We start from the raw sequence: 21,856 nt of genomic DNA on the forward strand, positions 1-21,856 counted from the left end.
ATTCCTAGGTATTTTATTCTTTTTGTTGCAATGGTAAATGGGAGTGTTTCCTTAATTTCTCTTTCAGATATTTCATCATTAGTGTATAAGAATGCAAGAGATTTCTGTGCATTAATTTTGTATCCTGCTACTTTACCAAATTCATGATAGGAAATGATTTAAAATCCTATATTGAAGTATTTAAAGGAAAAGCAACAAAAACAAGAAAGAGATCTTATTCTAAGGGGCCAGATGTGCTTATCTAGATTTGTGGAAATCCACCAGATAGCCTTATCAGAGAGTCTCCAAATGCCACGCAGGCCAATGAGAGTTCACTCTTGTATCTCTCTGCTTAGGGCTCTGGGAAAAAGCAGGATGGTTTAGCAGCGGACAGAGCACTGAGCTCAGATCCGGAGACCTGGGTTCCAGGCTGAATTTGGAACTTACCAGGTATGTAACTCCTGATGTTTATTTAACAAAAACTGGACGGCCTACTAAATACCAATCCATAGACTGGATGTTATGACCACAGAGATGAACCAGACAGTTATGGGACACTCCCTCCCATTGCTTAGATCCCTTGTCTGTAAAGTAGGATAATAACACCTGCTCCCTCTCCCAGGTCCCGTGGTCCTGCAGAGATGGCAAGGCTTGTGCAAACCGCCAAGCACAGACAACACTGAACTAGACAACTACAGATTCTCCTCCTTTTAAGTACATAACATATATGAAACTTCAAGAATTCACCCAGTTGATAAAATGAGGTGACAATAGGTTTTGCCTAACCAAAAAAACCACAACATTTCTAGAACATGAAGCAGCATGGCAAAACAGAAAGGGCACAAGCCTTGGCACCAGAAAATGCCACTCGAATCCCACTGTGCCTCCTACTAGACCCTACCAACATCTACAGGCCCACTGTCTCATGTGTAGAACAGGATATTAATACCTGCAATTTCATAGGGTCATTGTCAAGGTAAATCAGAATTATGTAAGTAAAGTATTTGGCATATAGAGTTAGCACGTAGTGAATATAGTTTTCCCTTTCTCTCCCTCCCAGGCACCTAGAAATCTCAGATGAGAGAACAGTGTATTTTAAATAGCAGAGCTTACCTCAAAATTGTTGCTATTGCTACCCAGCTCTATATCATAATCACCTCAACCAAAAAGGGCAGGAAACTTCTGGTTGTTATGACCATGGAATCCAGATGCAGAATATGCCCCGTCATCAGGAAAATCTTACAGTCTTGGCACAGTTTGAGGACAGACATGGAGAGCAGCAGCCAGTAACAGAGGGGAGACTCTACAGTCTGGAATGCCACAAACTTCCAACCACAAAAGTGCTCTCTGGCGCTCAGATTGTTGTACCCCCCTGTGGCGCAGGCCATGGCCCCTGTTCTTGTCGGCAAGTCTCCTCCAGAAGCACATGACTTTCTCCAGTCATCGCTAGGCCACATCCATGGGAAGGTTCGTGGCACTGTTCATCACCTCCACCCAGCCCAGTTAAACAATTCAGGCGAATCGTTTTCTCATTTCTGAGAGAGGAAGATAGCAGGAGATAGTCCCCCAAGTCCTTTCTACCCCTATAACCCTTTGATTCCGTGACCCGTTCTTAACTTCTCCATTCGTTCATTCAACAATGTTGATGGAACACCTCCTATGTCTTGGATTCTGTGACCCATTCTTTCATTCATTCATGCATTCATTCACTCATTCATATATTCAATAATGTATATAGAACACCTCTTATCTTTGATTCTGTGACCTGTTCTTAACCTCTCCTTTCATTCCCTTATTCGACAATATTCACTGACCACTTACTATATACCAAGTACTGTTATGTGCAAGGATGTACAAAAACGAGTAAGAAATAATCCATGCCCCAAGCTTATAGTCAATAAGGACATAGACGAATAAGCAATTATAATGTGGCGTGGGAGCTATTATGAGAGATCCATCGGAAACATGGGAGGGGATGCCTAATATGCCTAATTCTGGCTGGGAGGTGGGACAATGATGGGGGGAGGGGAGGCAGGGAAGGTTTCTCAGAGGACTGAGTGTTGAAGGATAAGAAGAAGGTTATCAGGCCAATCAGATGGGTTGAAGACATCCCAGAAGTAGCGAAAAGAATATGCCAAGGTGAGATAGAAGCATGGCGGTCTGCAAAAGAGATCACTCGATATGCCTGAAATAAGGGATATACAGGAGGGCATACAGGAGGGATATACAGGAGGGCAGAAGAAAGGGGGCTCAAAAGATGAAGCATCTTCTATACTTTGCTAAGAATAGCAAACTTTATCCTTTCAGGGAATGCCTAAAAGATCCTAAATGAGGATTATCTGGATTACATGAGTCTTTTAGAAAGTCTACAGTGTAAAGACTGGATTATACAGAGGCTGGGGTGGGGGAAGAGGAGATGAGACTGAGGCAAAAAAGATGTTAATTCTTAGGGGAGAAAATAACAACATAAATGAAAGCAGTGGTGGGGAGGGTGCGTGATGAATGCTAGGGATATTTTGGAAGTAGAATTAAAAGACTTGGTGGTCCATTTGATGTGGGAGGAAAGGAAATGGGTCGCATGTAGGATTACACCCAGGTTTCTGACTTGGGTCGGTGGGTTCATGAATGGTGGGGACAGCAGCCCAGAAAGGGATCACAAGAAGACCAGAAATCCTCCCAGCTCCCCAGGCCTGAAAATCTCAGGCATCTCCGTACGCAACAATACACTCTCCACAATAAATCATGCTGAACCCGTGGTATCCACAGGAGTTCTCCTTCTCTAAGGGGGTACCAGGAGGTCACAGGATGAACATGGACATCTTCATAGATCAACGTTTGGACATATGTATTTGTGGGGAAGAAAAGTAATTTAACTGCTAAGTTTATTTAAAACATTATTTTAGAACAACACGTTATAGAGTAAAATGCCTATTTTCATCCCAATTTGCAGATGGAACAAAAGACTTTGAAGATACTTCAAAGAAACCTCCTAGAGGCTGAGAACCCTTGCGAGAGAAGGGTCCCCTGCCTTTGGCGTTCTTCAGTGCAAACAGCCACAAAGTGCTACATTGTAACATTATCAAGCAAAGCTGAGGAAGCAGAAACACCGAGACTTGGCATTCCCGTTCCCATGCAGGCACCTTGGAGAGGTGGTTCTCAAAGTGTGGTCTGTGGACCCCCAGGGGTCTCTGAGACCCTCTCAGGGATCCTCAAGATCAAAACTGTTTTCATAGCAATACTAAGATATTATCTGCCCTTTGCACTCTGTTAACATTTGCGCTGATGACACAAAAGCAATGGCGGGTAAAATGCTGGCACCTTAGCTCGAATAGAGGCAGTGGCACCAAAGCATCCTAATAATCACTGCCCTCTTCACCACCACACACTCACAGTAAACACACACACACACACGCACGCACACACACAGAAAACAAAGCAACCCTGCCAGTTTCACTTAAGAATGTCTTTGGTGGGGGACTTCCCTGGCGGTCCAGTGGTTAAGACTCTGAGCTTCCAATGCAGGGGGTGTGGGTTTGATCCCTGCTCATGGAACTAGGATCTCACAAGCCGTGCAGCGTGGTCAAAAAGAAAAAAATTAGGGCTTCCCTGGTGGCGCAGTGGTTGAGAGTCCGCCTGCCGATGCAGGGGACACGGGTTCGTGCCCCGGTCCGGGAGGATCCCACGTGCCGCATACCGGCTGGGCCCGTGAGCCGTGGCCGCTGAGCCTGCGCGTCCGGAGCCTGTGCTCCGCAACGGGAGAGGCCACAGCAGTGAGAGGCCCGCGTACCGCAAAAAAAAAAAAAATTATATATATAAAAAAAGAGTATCTTTGATGAAGCAGCAGTAGAAATTATTAATTTTATTAAAGATTGACCCTTGAGTAAACTTTTAAAAAATATTAAATGTAATGAAATGTGTGCAAAAAGCACTTGTGCCACGACTGAAGTACGATGGCTGTATCTAGGAAAAGTACGTGTGTGATTGAGTTGGGAGCAGAACCAGCAACTTTTTTCTTGGAATATCACTTTTTTTTTTTTTTGCGGTACGCGGGCCTCTCACTGCTGTGGCTTCTCCCGTTGCGGAGCACAGGCTCCGGACGCGCAGGCTCAGCGGCCATGGCTCACGGGCCCAGCCGCTCCGCGGCATGTGGGATCTTCCCGGACAGGGGCACGAACCCGTGTCCCCTGCATCGGCAGGCGGACTCTCAACCACTGCGCCACCAGGGAAGCCCTGGAATATCACTTTTAACTGACAAACTTTGGTCATTCAAATTTGGGTATGTGGCAGGCAGTTTCTTGGAAATGAATGAAGTAAGGTTGATACTTCAAGGAAAAGCTGACAGCATTTGTAGCCAACGATAAAATTCAAGCTTTCAAGCAAGAATTAAAATTTTGGAAAACCCGTACCCTACACTGTGAACTTGACAGTTTCCCAATAGACTTTTCAAATAAGACCAGTGTTGACATTAATAAATTTTTTATACTGTATAATGAAATGTTTCAACATTTGGTAGATCTACAGAACTTAGTGAAACAATCCTTTCCAAATAACTCACGTGTGATGGTACATACATGATGATCCATTCAAACTGCAGTATAGACCAGTAGGTTTTAATGAAACTGAATACAAAAAATTCATGGAAATGGTTTCAGATTCCACATTACAATGAACTAAGCTAAGGGATAGCTTTAAGAAGCTCCCTCTTTTTGAGTCTTGGCAAAGTACCAAAGAATAGCCGTAATTATCTGAAAAGGCTATTACACATCTGTGTGAAGCCAGATTTTCTTCCTATATTCCATCCAAAACAACACGCTGCAATTGACTGAATGCAGCAGCAGATATGATCATCTTGTCAGACGTTAAAGAGATTTGTAAAATTATGAAATGATACCACTCTTCTCACTAAAGTTTTTTGGAAAAAGGTATTTTTCATAAAAATATCCTATTTATAATGAACAGATAATGGGTTATAGCCATTATTTTTAACAATAAAAATATTTAATTTCTTTTTTTTTTTTTTTCGGTACGCGAGCCTCTCACTGTTGCGGCCTCTCCCGTTGCGGAGCACAGGCTCCGGATGCGCAGGCTCAGCGGCCATGGCTCACGGGCCTAGCCGCTCCGCAGCATGTGGGATCTTCCCGGACCGGGGCACGAACCCGTGTCCCCTGCCCCGGCAGGTGGACTCTCAACCACTGCGCCACCAGGGAAGCCCTAATTTCTCAATTTTAATCTCTGTTATGCTATATAGAGATGGATACAATGCATATACACAAAAGCTCTTCGAAGTCCTCAATAACTTTTAGGAGGTCCCAAGACCAAAATATTTGAGAACCAGTGTCTTAGAGAAATTTTCACTCAGGCCAAAGAGATATATACTTGTATGCTCACAGTAGCACTCTTCTAACAGCAAAAAGTAGAAACAAACCACACACCCTGTGGTATGTTTCTACAGTACAATACTAGGGAGCAGTGAAAATGAATGCACCACGGCTAAATGCATCAACATGAATACATCGCACAAAGGTAACAGTTGGATGAAAATCCAAGGTGCGGAATGCGTGTTATTTGCCAACTTTTTAATACATTTATATTTTATAAATTTCAAAGACAAGCGAAACTAAATATGGTAAAGCTATAGAGAAAAAGCTAGAGGGATGATCAACAGAAAATTTAGGAAAATGGGAACAGGTAGCGGGAGAAATTTGCTAGCGTTGAAATCTGTTAGATTGGGCAGTAGGTTTATTAATGTTCGTTTAACCATAATGCTTCATTATAGATGTATGAATGTTAGATACATTATTTTTTGTAAATGGCACATACTTTGCAACCTCCAAAGGGAGACGCTGCATTAGAGCTTTCTTTGCCAAAGGAAACCAAAGACGTACGGAAGGGGTGGTTGGAGGAGGGGCAGGGACTAAGCCCTGGCTGAGGGTCTGCAGCACCGGCCCCAGAGAACCCCATCACTGGGGCAGGTCTCTTCTCGGGCACCTTCAGTGGTCACAGCCACTGCCATCCATCTACTTTGGTTTTTCAATAGCCCTCCCTACTTAAAAAGGCCATTTCTTCCTTCAGGCCATCATCCTCCATCTCCATCTACAGCACAATGAAAAACTACCAAATTTCACTGTTGATTTTGTGCTGTATCCAAAACACTAAACGTAACCAGCAGAATCTCTTATCACCTGGGCCAGCTCCTACTACATTTTTCCTACTTCCTATCCTTACATCACCAATATGCCCGCTCTGGCTGAACGAAGTTCCTTAGTGTCTCCTGCCTACTTCTGGTTTATTTCAACCTCTTTTGGCTAATGTTATTTCTTCTGCTTGGAACGTTCTTCTCTCGTCTCAAGATTTAAATCCATCACATCCTTGAGGATGCTTTAGGTACCAATCCTCTCCAAGAATCTTCTACCCATCACTCTTCCTCTGAGTTTCCTCAAACCTTTACACACCTAATTCATATATTATTGTCTCGTACCTGTTGGCATATTGATTTGTACTTATCCTCTGTGACTGTTTCGTGTCAACATTTGAAAGAACTGTCAGCACAGACTGCATTCTAGACAACTTTTATGAGCCAGGTAAATGCTCAAAACTTTTTCTTAATGAATGAGCACCAAGCAGGGACTCCAACCCTCAGCTGAACAAATCCTCGCTGCTCTAATGTGTGTCGACATCCACGTATCCTTATTCCCAAAAGGCTTTCAACTCACCATACTGAAAGATGTTCTCTCCCCGCTGTAGGAGTAGATTTCCTGTGTTATAAGAGAAACCAAGCAAAGAAGCATTTGCTCGATAGAATTCTCAACATTTCTGCACCCCGTCTCACCCCCTCTTTACTTGCAGTCCTTAAAAACATCACCCTCGACAGGTGGTGGAACCAGCTTCTTTGTAAACACAAGATCTTCTGTTTCATTTGTGGGCAGTTTTATTTATTCAACAGGCCCTTATCTTAAGAAACCAAAGTTATCTTCCCTATAACTTCTACTCTGTGGGTCCTAGTCTCTGTTTTCTGCTCAGCATTTCAGAAATCTATGAAAATACTTTTCAAGCTGAATTTTAGTTATTTGTTTACATCTCCTTCTCTGCCTGCTTGGCTCTGAGATCCTTGTGAGCCGGGACCATGCTCTGTTCAGCTCCACAGATCCTTAATCCCTGGCACAGAAGCACTCAGTTACTGCTGCCTGAATGAATGAATGGATGGATGGATGGGTGGATGGATGAATCAAGTATCAGTTAGCAGACACAAGGTGAGAATTTAGGATGAGTGACAATTCAGAGTAAGTTTACTCCCTTTTTCACTTGAGAGAACTTCATATATTTCAATGTAGCCACCATGCACAATTTTTAGCCACCCTCACTTTTTTCTTCGAATTAAGTACTCCCAATTGCCTCAATAGTAAATTCCTCACATGATGATTTCAAGAGCCTGCAACATTCTAGTTGCCTCCCTTCTGGTGAGCAGTTTATCAATGTCCCCCTTTAAATCAGGGCACTCAATCTGGGATTCACTATTATGCATGTGATCTAATCAGTTCACAAGGCCAACCTTATCACCCTTGTCCTGAATTCAGTACTTACATTAATGTAGCCAACTCTGCTGAAATGCATCCATTTTTCAAATGATGGCTGAATTTTAAATATTGTTTGTTGATTAATAGCAGTTAGCTCTGGGGGTGTAAGTTGGGAAACGAGACTTTCACATCTTACTATAAATATTCCTACATTGCTTTAATTATTTATACTAAACATGCCCTCCTTTTGTCATTAAAAGCCAATATAGATTTTTAAGAATAAATGAATAAATAGTTAATATCTGTGATTTCCATGGTTCCAGTCTCATGGAGTACACAAGTCATATTTAAAATATGTGTACTCTCTACTACGTATAAAATAGATGACTAATAAGAACCTACTGTATAACACAGGGAACTCAACTCAATGCTCTGTGGTGACCTAAATGGGAAGGAAACCCAAAAAACGAGGGGATATATGTATACGTATAGCTGATGCACTTTAATGTACAGCAGAAACTGACACAACATTGTAAAGCAACTATACTCCAATAAAAATTAATAAAAAAAGAAAGGAAAAAAATAATAAAATAAAATACATGTATTCTTTTCTTCTCTTTTGTATGTATTTCTCATCTATCAACATGTATTTGAGTAGCCACTGGTACACAGCACTTCTAACTGTGATCTAGCCATCCAGCCAACCCAAGCCCTACTTCTAGATTATGAAATTCCTCTCTTCCTATAAATGTCAGAAAGCAGTTCACTATAATTTGATTTCCCTCTTTCTTAAGGTCAGATTAAAACCCAGTAAGTTATTATTGGAGTTTTGCTTTCCCCTAGAAGGGAGAAATCCTATAGCACATTTCCGGAAAATTTCCTGAAGCATAGGGTGTCCCACACTCTGTTTCCTTCCAAATACAGCTGTGTTTCATGCTCCAGAGAGGATTGTCGGGTTAACAAGTAGGGCCAAACAAGCACAGAATAGAAAACAACTCACAATTCTAGGCCATTACATGAAGGCAATGTTCTCCACGTGGAGCACATAATTCAGACCCCAGAAAGTACATCACTGCATGTGACTCTATTCTATGACCCTCTGCTTAGTCTAAGGTCAAAATAAATCTCTGAGGAAAGAAATATGATTGGTGGCACAAGTTTTTGTGAATCACAGGGCAACGTATGTGTTCCATCAGCACCTAGGGGGCCTCCTGCAGTGGAGGGTCTGAGAGGAGGTGCAGGTGGTGAAGGTATATCCTTCAAGCTTGAGACCCCGTGAAGGTTTCACAGACCTCAGAGCAGCTCTGAGCCCAGAGACCCGCCCTTCACAGGGCTCCAGCCTTTCATAGTACTCGCGCCGGTGACCTCTCAAGCTAGTTTCTTCCTCCCTGTGGCCCAGTTTCCAGGTCTGTCCAATTGGTAAGAGGAGGGGCTCTTCCCTGCCTGCCTCACAGGCAGATGGTATCGACGAAAATGTTTATATAAGCATTATATAAAAAGAAGGTGTGGCTAATGTACTGTTATCCATTTTACAAGACGGCACTCCGCCAAGTACAGAGAGGCCAAGTGACTTACCCAAGGTCACAACGCTAGTGAGAAACCCTGGTGATTGTGGTGGGAGAAGGTGACAGAGAAGACTAGAATCTGTGTCTCCTGCTTAGTACAGGTCCTTCCCTGAACCTCTGGTTTCTGATCCGGAGGAGTTGGAGTCAATTATTCAGATCCATGAGCTATTTTTAAAGGTTTTAAGAGTTTAACAGATTCTCATCAATAAGCCGCCCAGACTCAAAATCATGCCTTTATTTTTGGCTGACATGGCATCAGCCCAGAGTGGGAGTTCTGGTTAGTTCAAGGGTCCTCAACTCTTGCTACCCATTTGTATCACCTGGGGAGCTTTTAAAGGATGTCCATGCCCAGACTCCACTCTGGGCCAATTAAGTTTAAATATCTGGGGGGTGTTTGCATTTTTAAAATCTCCCAGGTGATTATAATGGGCTACCAGGGTAGAGAACCACTGGGTTGGCAGATTATGATCAGAAACTGAGAGGCAACGATAGTTGTCATTGACTGATTACACAGCACAGTTAAAGCAATCGTACTGGGATCCTTAGTTGAAAGAAATTCACAAAAAAAAAAAAAGAAAAGAAAGAAATTCACACCTCGAGTGTCTTCATGTGGCCAGCATTTACTGTGCACATACTATGAGCCAGACACGAATCAAAATATCTACACGTATGAACTCACTTTGTCCCCATAGGACCTACGACGTTTTCCCAATTTACAGATGAGAAAACAGGCAAACTGTAGAAACGTGCCAAGGTCACAGCCAGAATGTGGGACAGCCAGGATGGAACTCACGCGTCTAGTACCAGGATCTTAATCCCGATCCCAGACAGATTCCTGATACTGTCATAGGATGTGGTTTATAGTACCCTAGCTTCAGTGATGAATTAAAAGATTACAGAATATTGGGGAATATGGAACAGTTTCTAATCCAAACGCCTGTGGGGGCTGGGAGATAAGACACTTCACGGGGGTGGACAGATGTACATGCAGACGGGGACACGGCAGCCCAGTGGCAGGAACTGTGGCAGACTGGCGAGCACATGCCAGGGAAGGGAGACAGCCGCCACCGACGGCAGCAGATTGTTGCCATGTGGGGAGGTGGCCTGGTGCTGCTTGCTCATCCAAGTTTTCAGAAGAAGCTGGAAATCTGGATTTGTATGTGAAACCGACCATTTCCAAATGCTGTCTCGAGTTTTTAAACATACTGTATGGGGCAAAACATATCAGTAGGCCACTATCTTGTGACTTCTAATATCATCCACAACACACACACAACACACACAACACACACATACCCCAATCCTTCTTTTAAAATTCTTGAAAAATAGATACATGTATATGTATAACGGAATCACTTTGCTGTACACCTGAACCTAACACAACACTGTTAATCAACTATGCTCCAATATAAAATTAAAATTAAAAAGAACCCTAAATCATCTAATGTTCTCTTGGTTTGGTCCTCTGCAATTAGAAACAGCAGACCCTGTCTTTCCTTCTTTCTGTGCAAAATTTGAACTATTACCTATGGAACACATAGAAAACCCAATAGAAATTTCCCCTGGGTAATTTTAATCAGTGGACTGACTGGTAAATCAATGAATAAATAAACTTTTATTAAACACTTATTTTCTCATTTGAATCTCAGTGAAAGTCTGGGAATGTGGATTTACTATCATCACTTTACAGTAAAACCCAGTCAAAATTCATATGATTATTACACAATTTAGATATAATTCAGTCAAATCATACACACAGAGGAACTTATTCCTCTAGTAAAAGTCTAAAGTAATATTGTTGGCCTATGAAACAAGTACTTGTCAAGCCCTATTATATAGCCTTATAAAAGAATTTTACCATATCGTATTATTACTCTATGAGATACATGGAAATTCTTTTTAAATAATAATAAACACCAACATCATCAAAAAGTTCTGAGTCAGATATGCCTACAGTGTAATCACAAACTAAGCAAATGGAAACATTTCATATACTTAATAATAGCTAATCTTTCTTGAGCTCTTTCTACAAAGCAGCCACTAATTAGGTATGGCTTTGTGTGTGTACATAATATTGACATTTATATAGGTATTCAATTAATACGTACAATATCCCTATGATATAGGGACTGTTATCACTATTGAAAGATGAGGAAACCAGAGAACAGGGAAGTTAAGTAATTTGCCCAAGGTCACACAGCTAGTTAGTGTCAGAGCTCAGATCTAAACAGCTTGGCAGCAGAGCCTGTACACTGGACCACTACTCTATGACCTTAAAAAGCAAGTACGGTCTCCGTTTTTTACTTAAGATGTACTGTATACAGTAGACATAGTGAAAAGAGGGCAAAAATCACATGATATTTTCTCTCTCTCATTACAAAACAACAACAAAAACTTTTAAAAATACACCACCAAAGGAAACCATAAGCAAGACAAAAAGACGACCCTCAGAAAGGGAGAAAATATTTGCAAATAAAGCAACGGACAAAGGATTAATCTCCAAAATATACAAACAGCTCATGGAGCTCAATATCAAAAAAACCCAAAAATCTCAATTAAAACACGGGTGGAAGACCTAAATAGACATTTCACCAAAGAAGACATACAGATGGCCAAGAGGCACATGAAAGGATGCTCAACATCACTAATCATTAGAGAAATGCAAATCAAAACTACAATGAGGTATCACCTCACACTGGTCAGAATGGCCATCATCAAAAAATATACAAACAGTAAATGCTGGAGAGGGTGTGGAGAAAAGGGAACCCTCTTGCACTGTTGTGGGAATGTAAACTGATACAGCCTCAGTGGAGAACAGTATGGAGGTTCCTTAAAAAACTACAAATAGAACTACCATATGACCCAGCAATCCCACTACAGGGCATATACCCAGATAAAACCATAATTCAAAAAGAGTCATGTACCAAAATGTTCATTGCAGCACTATTTACAATAGCCAGGACATGGAAACAACCTAAATGTCCAACGACAGATGAATGGATAAAGAAGATGTGGCACATATATACAATAGAATATTACTCAGCCATAAAAAGGGACGAAATTGGGTCATTTGTACAGATGTGGAGGGACCTAGAGTCTGTCATACAGAGTGAAGTAAGTCAGAAAGAGAAAAACAAATATCATATATTGACGCATATATGTGGAATCTAGAAAAATGGTACAGATGAACCTATTTGTAGGGCAGGAACAGAGACACAGACGTAGAGAACGGACCTGTGGACACAGAGTGGGGAAGGGGAGGGTGGGACGAATTGGGAGATTAGGAATGACGTATATACACTACCATGCGTAAAATAGCGAGTTGGAACATGCTATAAAGCACAGGAAGCTCAGCCCGGTGCTCTGTGACCACCTAGATGGGTGGGATGGGGGGTGGATAGGAGGGAGGTCCAAAAGGGAGGGGATATAGGTATCCATATAACTGATTCACTTTACTGTACCGCAGAAACTCACACAAAATTGTAAAGCAATTATACTCCAATAATAATAAAAACAAGTCAATAAATAAAATATACCACCAGACAACCCAAGACACTGGCACTACGTAACTTTAGAAAAATCTCTCCCCCTCCTCAAGTACAGCAGCTTGTTTCAAAAGCACAGAGAAGCAGGCTGCTGCTGATCTGTCGTGGAAAAGACCATCTTCCCTGGGCTTCTCCGTTCCCCTTTGAAAGCCAACCTCTTCAGAGCACTCCAAACGATTCATCCCGAGACGCACATTTCTCTCACCCTTCGTCTTTTTCCCTTCACAGCTCACTTCTAATGGGGCTCTAACCACTTTTCTGACCCATGGAGAAATTACAGGAAAGAGGGAGAGAGAGAGAGAGGGATTATTTTGGGGTTGGCTTTTTCAGGCTTAAGCCTCGGAGAAGGTCCACACATTCCTTCCTTGCTGGGAGATAGAACTTGGCTGAATTTGGAATTTCTTAAAAACAGAAGCAAGAGTACCTAAGCCTTAGTCACTTAAGAACTCGAGGGAGCTTCAGTGGTAGAAGTTTTTTAACAAGAAGGGAAGGGAAGGCTGGAAACAATATCCTTTTTAGGCACACAGAATCTGCTGCATTTACTATAACTCTGGGTCAGTCTGTGAAAAACAGAGTGGCTAAAGGCCTCATGCTGATTTCAGACCGTGGGCGTGTATCACTGTACATTTTATAAAATTAGCTACAGGGCAGCTTCTGTGTCTGTGTGTGTGTGTGCCTGTGTGTGTGTGTGTACACAGGCAGTGAGGCTGACTTTTATAAAATAAACAACGATATGCACCCATGCAGCTAAAGATTAGTATCAAGCCGGTCTGATTTTAATTTATGAAACTACCTTGTAGCTACAGTGATTCTATCCCAAGGTGGGTCCTTGGGGAATGATACAGCCGTCTGAGAGGCCCCTGCTTCAGCACCTAGACATATATACTATTCTCTAATATCATAAAAATGTAATGTACAGATGGAGGAGAGAAATACAAAACTTGCTCCTAAACAGAAGGGGGAAAGCAGCTAGAAACTTCAGCCCATGAAATCTCTTACCTATTTCTAAGGTTTGTGCTTTGCACATTAGTTTCTTATAAAATATGACGAAAGACATTTCAGCTACCATAAACCATAAAGTATTTTGTACACATGGCCCTAGATGGTGTGCATTACTGAGCTACACCTAGAAAGTAGGAAATAGAAAAGAGCCCATCAGAAACAGGACACAGCATCTTCCCTGACAATCTGCATCTCTAAAATGTGATTCTAGAGTGCCTTTACTGAGGCCAAAGCAGTAACGAAATCTGATGGATAAAAAACCAAAAAACAAAACCCCCCCACACGTCTTCCCATCACTAGGCCTGGTCTGGATTTCTTTCAGATAAGAGGAAACTCAAAATCTACTCCTTCACCACAAAGCTCATGGTCTTGTAAAAACCTTCTGCTAGAAAGCCTTTCACGCCCCCAAAAGTCCTATTTTGTAGGTCACACTCTCATTATCTTGTTCTGCGATCAGTCTGATTAAATTATAGAAAATTACTAACACATCACTCAGAATAGAGAGATGAGCTCCAGCCTGTTGTGTTTGTTTTTCGGTCCTCCTGTCCTAATACTCCAGCAGATATTTAAAAAGGAAGCGTGGAGGAGAGACGAGGCAACTTCAAACGAGGAAAGCGAAAGGATATATTAACCTCCTCCCAGGACTAAGCTGCCCTCAGCTTTCACAGAGGGCATTACTGACCAGTCACGGAAACCAAGAGAGCTTTTTCCACTCTGACAATCTGGGCTCCACCATCATTTCCTTCGCACCTTACCATCTTTTGAGTCCAAAGACACCACTCTGCACGAAGTGACCAGGGTTAGTGCTACCGGACGAGTTTTTCTCTTCCGGGGAAACGAAGTCATTCAGACACAATCTGAACTACCGGGATTACTAAATAAACTGCTTTACCTACACACTTCGAATCTGGTCTTTCCTACAAGGACATCTTGACATTAATTAATTAATCCTTGTATTGTAAACCAACTTGTGACCCCAGGAGAAGCCTGCCTGGTTACTCCATCAGTACGACAAGATCCCTTGGCTGTTTCCACAGCCTTTTTGTCCATCTAATTTTATAAGCCTCGCAAGATCAAGACTTTCCACACCTCCCTAGGAACTCTCCTAACAGGCCATCCAAAGACTCTGAAAACTCAAATGCACAGCAAGCTCTAACACTGGCCGAAAGCTGTCCAATTTCTACTTCCCCAACGTGATTTATTAACACCTGGTGCAGGAGACTTGTCAGTTCACACCAGCTGTGTCATCCCCAGAGTGAGATGGCAACACGTAGACAAATTAAAAATCAATTTTTTTATTACAAACTATTTTGCAGCATTAGAAGGAAGGCGATTTTGAGCTATCTTCCTTATTTTAACAGCAAAGCTCAGTGGACCCTACTTACTGTATTAGGAATACATGGATTTCTTTCAGGAGAACAGATAGACACTTCTGCCCAGCATCAAGCTTTGTGGTACCCCAGAACCATCCGAAGTGAAATACTTTTCTATTTCAGATTTTAAAAACTTCCCCATGGTTCCTGTCCTAGTCAGGAGGTAATGTCTGGTCACTGAAAAACTGTAATAAGAATAAGTAAGGGAAAGGGTTCAATCTTCTACCTTCTGTCTTTCAATAGACATAGAAAGACCCATAAAAATATAAAAATAAGGGATCCTGTCTCTTTTCAGTCATCTTGTTTCCCAATTTTACTAGAAAGCAAGAAAGAATTTTTAAAGTTTTGTTCATGCCGAACACAATAACCTGTTCTGGTCTTGACCCGCAACTGAGTAAACAGTGAAAATACTGGAATAACAAAACAACTGTTTTATGAACTTTTCCTTTGTGCTCCCCCTCGGGAATAGGCATCGGGCAGCTTTCCAATGATAAACAGAAGCGAATCTAAACTCATACCCGTTTAGGGGTAAGTTGAAGCTAATGAGGAAATCTTAAAAGTGCTGATGGTACCGATGGTCAAAGGTTTTACAGATGCAACAAACACACCCCTTTCCCTCTCCAGTCTGTGATCCCAAATGGAACGATGTTCACAAAGGGCCGAGCCCCGGGCCTGGCAAACAGTCACCGTATCAGTTTCCCTCTCTTCCTCTTTCTCAGGCTGACAAACATTTTTAAACTCTGCAGTTCGGGATTCTGCTAAAGATAAGCACATCGTATAGCTCCAAGGACCTCTAGGACATTCTTTTGGAACATGGTATCGGACCCGGTTAATAGAAAGAACTTTTGTAAAAGAGCCATCAATTGCAGCAGAGTCGTATTTAAATCCCAAAATGATAATTACTGCTCTAGGCCAGGAAATAAAGGCTTTAGTTTGAATAATAATTTTGAAATCCACTTCTCAAAAATAGTTTAGGTTGGGGGTCACCTCCGAAAGCTAGCGCAGCTCGCCTTTTTGATTGGCAGCCAGTAGGATCACCATTCAATTCTATAGGACAGTCCATTTGTTTTTCTGCATATGTATGAGGCCCACATAACAAAAACAAACACACACACACTTACTTCAGAGGCCCAGGAGGAAAGGACTGTGTAGAATTTTAAATCAGAAATCTAACGCTTAGGTTAGTAGTGTCAGGTTAAAGGCTCGCCCATCCCCAAAGCTAATTCGGTTCTGAACAGTCCCATGGGTGTCTAGTTGAACAGAAGGAGCTAGGAAACCTTAGCAGAACGAAGCCCAGCCTGGGGAATTGCTGGGACTCCGTGCCAGGGGCTGAGGCTCACCCCAGACTTGGTATCAGATAATACCAAGTGCTAGTCTGGATTTCCAGGACTAATCTACTGGAGGGTGGAGCTTCCAGGTTCCCTGGTGTCTGTGCTATAGGGTGGGAGGACTGTGGGCTTTGGAGGTTCCCCACTGTGGCTGGCTAGTATCATATTTAATAACACATAGAGTTTATTAGTAGCAATGGTTTATGGGGGGAGGGGTACACAGGCAAGGGGGGGGACCTAAGAGGAAGTGGAAAGCATCCTAAATTTTCTAGAGATGCAGTTATCACAAGTTTCTTTTCTTGTATTCTAATTTGAACTTCTTAAATGGGTTTACAGGTTCTCTAAATTCTAAAAACGTTACATCAATAGTGGCTCTTAAGTACTTGTGTTTACTCAGAAGGCTTTTTGGTTTCAAAAGCAATGCTCCCCATCTCATTCCCCCTCCCACCTTTCCCACCCTGAAACCCACGCATATCACTCCTTTCTTTTATGGAGAAATGTTAAGTCGGCCCCTATATAACTTCTAAAAAACTCAGGATGACAGTCTATCAGAGCAATCAACTCCCAACGCTCTATATTTTAACTTTGATACAAAACGGTTCTCCAGGGAAAGAAAAATCCGGCCGCCCCGCCCCCCACCGCACACAAATAAACAAACAAATAAACAAAGAACTTAGCATTAAAACTGGAATTTAGGGCTACAATTATATTCTACATTAAATACAAATTAACACTAATTTGACCAAAGTCCACCCCACTGCAAGTTCTTTCAAGACTCACTCAGCACTTAGCAAGCCTTGGGTTACTATGTCTGAATTGCAAAATACACCATTTGCCCAGAAATTGCTCTTAGCTCAAATGCAAACTGCTCACAAAACATGTGTAAACTATGCTTAAAACAGGCAGCACACATCCACAAAAATCCATTCAAACCAAAGGTAAGTGGAGAAAGCTTCACAAATTAGGCTTCTCTTTAAAAACCGGAGGGACTTTTACGGTGTTTCCAAAAGGTTATTGCTTTTTACTTCAGTAAAAGTGGCTTTATGTGACTGAGAGAAGGAGTTGATTTTTTCTTTCTCTTTTTTTTTTTTTAACTTGAGTGGATAACAGTATTCAATTAGAGAACAGGGTGGGAGAGACCACTCTCAAAATATAACTTAATCACCAGGCCCCAGCGCACTGGAGAGGCCCACCAAAACACACGAGCTAAAATGGAGCCTGAATTTCCTCTCAGACGGAGAGGGTAGTCGCACGAGGTCAGGGTCAAGGTCAGCAGCAGGGCAGGCTGCAGCTGCCCGACTGCGCTACCCACAACGGGAGGGAAGGCGTTCCATCTCCGTCACAACCGAGCAGATAAATCCCTTCTCCGCTCCTACCCTCCCTCTCACCCCGCCAAGATTTTTTTTTAAGAAGAAAGGAAAATGACCAAATAACCTCACCGCCCTGGTTTTCGCACACAAGCTCATCAGCGCCCAAAGTTGCCATCTAAGGGCAAGTTCGCAGAGAACACTGAAGCCCATTTTGTCCGAGCAGGGCAAGCCTCCCCCGACGCCCCCCCCCAGGATTCCTGCCTCCTCTCCCTGCCCCCAAACGCCCCCGAAAAGAGCTGGGAACTGCGGCCGGCCGGCCATGTGCACGCACACACTTCCACCAACTGCTGCGAGTTTTCTGTGAATCGCAGCGCGGAGCCTCCCAACTCGCCCTCCCCGACTCCGCCGCCTTCTCCTTCCTCGCACAAAATTTCCCTACACACCCAGGCGCCTGCGAATGATTTTATGTGCATATATATTACATATGTGATATTATCCTCAGAACCTCTAGCGGGCAGGCGAAGAAAGGACTGCACAGGGGCATTTTTTTTTTTTTTAAAGGAAGGGGAAAAAAAGCACAACCCAAGCCCTGTGCGTCGACTCCTGCGTACCGGGAAGGGGAAAGAAAGAGGAATGTTTGCGGAGCGGGCTGCCTGCGAGTGCCCTTGCTCGCCACTTCGGCCGCGGCCCGGGTGACACGGAGGCACGGGGGCGCCCGGCCCGAGCCACCCGCGCCCCCTGCGCGTCCCCCGGGCAGGCACCGCCGCGGAGATTTCGCGAGGGGGAGATCGATCGCGCTGCCTGTCTGCAGCGGAAACGCACACGCTCACACACAACCCCAGCCCGAGACACCATAACCTTAACCCTTCCCCCACCCTCCGTGAACTTCAGGTGACCGACCACGTCGGCCTGACACCCGGGCGGGCGGGCGCTCCGGCTCCGCTCCCGCCCCCAGCCCGGGTTTTGCAGGATCGGGCTCCAAGCAGCGCCAAACCGCCGGGAGAGAGGAGCAGTGCGGGGGGAGAGAAGAGAAATTGACCCTCCGTCTCCCCCGACCCCTCCCTCCGGCGCCTCCGGCGTCCCCTCCTCCCAGTCACCCCGCCCCACGCCTTCTCCCCTGCCCCCTCCTCCCTGCATTCAAGGAGCCGGGCGGCCCCGGGGGATATTTTTAGTTGCTTCTTTCTCCTTCACTTTTAGCTTTAGCAGCATCTCGGAACACTCAAAGCGGAGAAAGATTGGGGGGGGGGGTGTGAGCTGGAGAGGGAGTGGGGGAAAAGTTAAGAGTCTCGCAAAGAAAAGCCGGAGGGAGGGCGGAGAGGGACCAGGGGCGCGGGTGGAGGAGGGGAAGGGGACCGGGCCGTGCCGGCGGTGTGTGTCTCCAGTTGGTGTGTGGCTGCAGCCGGGGAGGGCTGTGATGCACTTTAGTCCTGGACTCTGCTCAGGCTCGCCGGGGAGGGGGGTCTGAGAGCCCGAGTCTCGCCCGGCTCCGTCTGCTCCGACTGACCCCGCATTTTATTGCGGCCAGGAGCCCTGCTCCTCCCTCCCCTCGGCTCTGCAGGGACCTCGCGCGCCGCGAGCCGCCCTGCCTCCTGCCTCCGCCTCGGCGCAGCTCCCGCACCCCACATCCGCCCGCCGCTGTCGGGCCTCGCCCCCAGCCCGGCCGCCCCGCGCCCCGGCGCGCCCCCTCGCCCCGGCGCCCCGGGAGCAGCCGCCCGGCGGCGCGTGTGTACCCGTGTGTTTGTGTGCGGTGCCCCCACACCCTCCCAGCCGCTCCCGCCTCGCCCGCCCCCGACTCCCCTCCTCCGCCGCCACCTCCTCCACCTCCGCCTCCTGCTCCTGCCGCCGCCGCTGCCGCCGGCGGCTCCGGGCCCGACCAGCCCCGGCGCAACCTTTAGCCGGAGACGGACCTCTCCCTGGATCCCGTACTCGGCAGGCGGCCGCGCGCCCTCGCCCCGACACCCCCAAACGCCATGTCACGGCCCCCAGCCCTCCGCGCGCCCCGACCCCCGCACCCTCAGGCACCGGGATCCGCAAGGAATTTCTTGTTTAAAAAGATTCCAACCTCTCCCACCTCCCCTCCACCCCCGATTTAAAAAACCCCGGCATCCACACTACTCCCCTTCTTTTGCCCCCTCCCCCCAGCAACCCGGAGTGAGGAGGGGGAGGGGAAGGGAAAAGGGAAAAAAGCCCGATCTCAAGGAAAAAAAAGGGGGGGGGTGAGAGAAAGAAAGAAAAAGAGAGAGAGAATAGAAAGGGCACGGGGCTGATCATCACCAACATGGCTGCCTCAGCATAGACCTAAACGAGGAGTAACCCGGGCTGTGTCTTTGTCAGTTTCACCTCTGTAACCCTAAACTAATGCAGAAAACAACGGAGGAGGCTGCGGAGGGGAAAGAGGAGAGGGAGGGCGAGAAAATGGCACGAGAGGAGGTGGAGAAGGGATGACTTACGTGAGGGAAGGCGCTTGGGCTGCTCCTGCTTCCTCCTGGGCATTTTCCCCCTTTTCTCACATTCTCCTCCTTGGTTAATGTGAGATCAAATAAACCCCCGTGGGGGCAGAGAGGCAGACACTGGCAGGAGCGGGGAGGTAGTTGGGGGGCGCGCGGGCGGGCAGGGGGAAACCCCTTCTCTCCGGTGTGTGCAATGGGTTGAAGCTTGTTTCCTGGAGCCAGAAGAGGGGTTTTCTTCTTTTCTTTCCTTTCTTTTTTTTTTTCCTTTTTTTTTTTTTTAATTTTTTGGTCGTGCACCTGGCTTGTCCCCGAGCGTAATATTCTTCAATGGAAACGGATCTAATAGGTGTGAGTGTGTGTGTGTCCTATGCTCGCGTGTGTGATGGGAGGTATAAATAAATGAGTGCCGGTGCGTCGGTGTCTATGGCCGCGCTCTGTGTCTCCGAGCCCCTAACACTAATGTCGGGATCAAAGGGCAGCGGCGGCGGCAGCACAGCTCACAGCTCGCTCTCTTGCTCTCTCGCTCTCTCTCTCTCTCTCTCTCTCTCGCTCTCTTTCTCGCTCGCTCTCTCTCTCCTCTCGCGCTCTCTCTCTCTCTCTCTCTCTCTCTGTCACACACACACACACACACACACAGAGGCACAGACTGAAGGAAAGAGCGAGAGCTAGACACACACACACACACACACACACACACACACACACACACACACACACACACACACACACACACACACACACACACACACACACACACACACACACAGCAAAGAGGAAGGTGCCCTAAGGCTCCCAGGGCGGACTCAGGCTGGGATTTGCAACCGCTCTGTCTGGAAAGAATGGGGGGCGCGCGTGCGGGGGTGGGATGGACTTCTTCAAATTTATCCCGCTATTCGCCAGATCTAGGGGGAAAAAAGTTTTTCCCACTCTTGAAACAACGATTATTTCATTATTCTTACTGATTTTTCGAGAGAAAATAGGTTTCTTTTGTTGATTAAACTACATAAATTCTTCAGGGTTTTGGCACTCAGAGAATTACTCTCTCACACATTCACCTTAAGTCTGTGGAGGTGACAGTCTTCCACGCACTCTCCAAAAACATTACAATAAAAATAACAAAAATAAAAATTAAAAAATAACATATGGTGACATCAATAACTAGGTTGATGGAATAAGTGCCCCGTTTTGGAGTGTCCAGTGGAGTTAAAACTGGAAAAGCCTGCCTAAATGAAAATTACAGCTCCTTGACAAAGGGGGAAAAATAAGATTAGGTCACCCCTGATGGTCGATTTAACTGCTACATGATACTCCTTCGGCAATCTTGACTTCTGAAATTTACTTTTTTCCCTGCTTTAATGCAGGTATGTGAAGCTTACCCTGAAGCAATTCCAGTTTGCATTGTGAGTTCAATATAGCAGTTTTCATTAACTGATACATACTTTCATTACTTTACAAATCACACATCTTTCTTCAAAGAGAGACATAAAGGGGAAAAATAGAAAAGGACGGGTCTCACTCCAGCACAAAAGGTACTTGGTGAAAGAGGACTGTTCTCTTTGTGACTTGCAGTCATTTGGATAAAAGTTCACTCAGAGGTTGTTAATGATTTAAACTCCAAAACCTGCTACTATAATTGAAGTAAAAACCAGTCTGAAGAAGAGTTGTTTCATAAAACTCTCTTTGTAAGAGAAAACTTTGAACTTAGCCGCATACATTATATGTCATGAGTCAGATGTAGCTAAAAAATAAAAAAGGTGCATTATTTAACTACATCTTCCCTTTTTAGCTTT

The 21,856-nt window shown here is 44.8% G+C and overlaps 1 protein-coding gene across 1 annotated transcript in view; it reads right to left on the reverse strand.

Moving 5' to 3' along the window:
• Positions 1-20,585, reverse strand: part of ZNF827 (zinc finger protein 827) — a 180,886-nt gene extending 160,301 nt beyond the window's left edge. The window contains exon 1 of the mRNA XM_060147712.1: positions 20,067-20,585. Within this exon, the coding sequence (XP_060003695.1) occupies positions 20,067-20,109 (43 nt within the window). The 5' untranslated portion in view covers positions 20,110-20,585. The remainder of the gene's footprint in view (positions 1-20,066) is intronic.
• Between the last annotated feature and the right edge of the window lie 1,271 nt (positions 20,586-21,856).

Source organism: Lagenorhynchus albirostris, chromosome 4, assembly GCF_949774975.1.
Source record: "Lagenorhynchus albirostris chromosome 4, mLagAlb1.1, whole genome shotgun sequence".
Taxonomy (NCBI): domain Eukaryota; kingdom Metazoa; phylum Chordata; class Mammalia; order Artiodactyla; family Delphinidae; genus Lagenorhynchus; species Lagenorhynchus albirostris.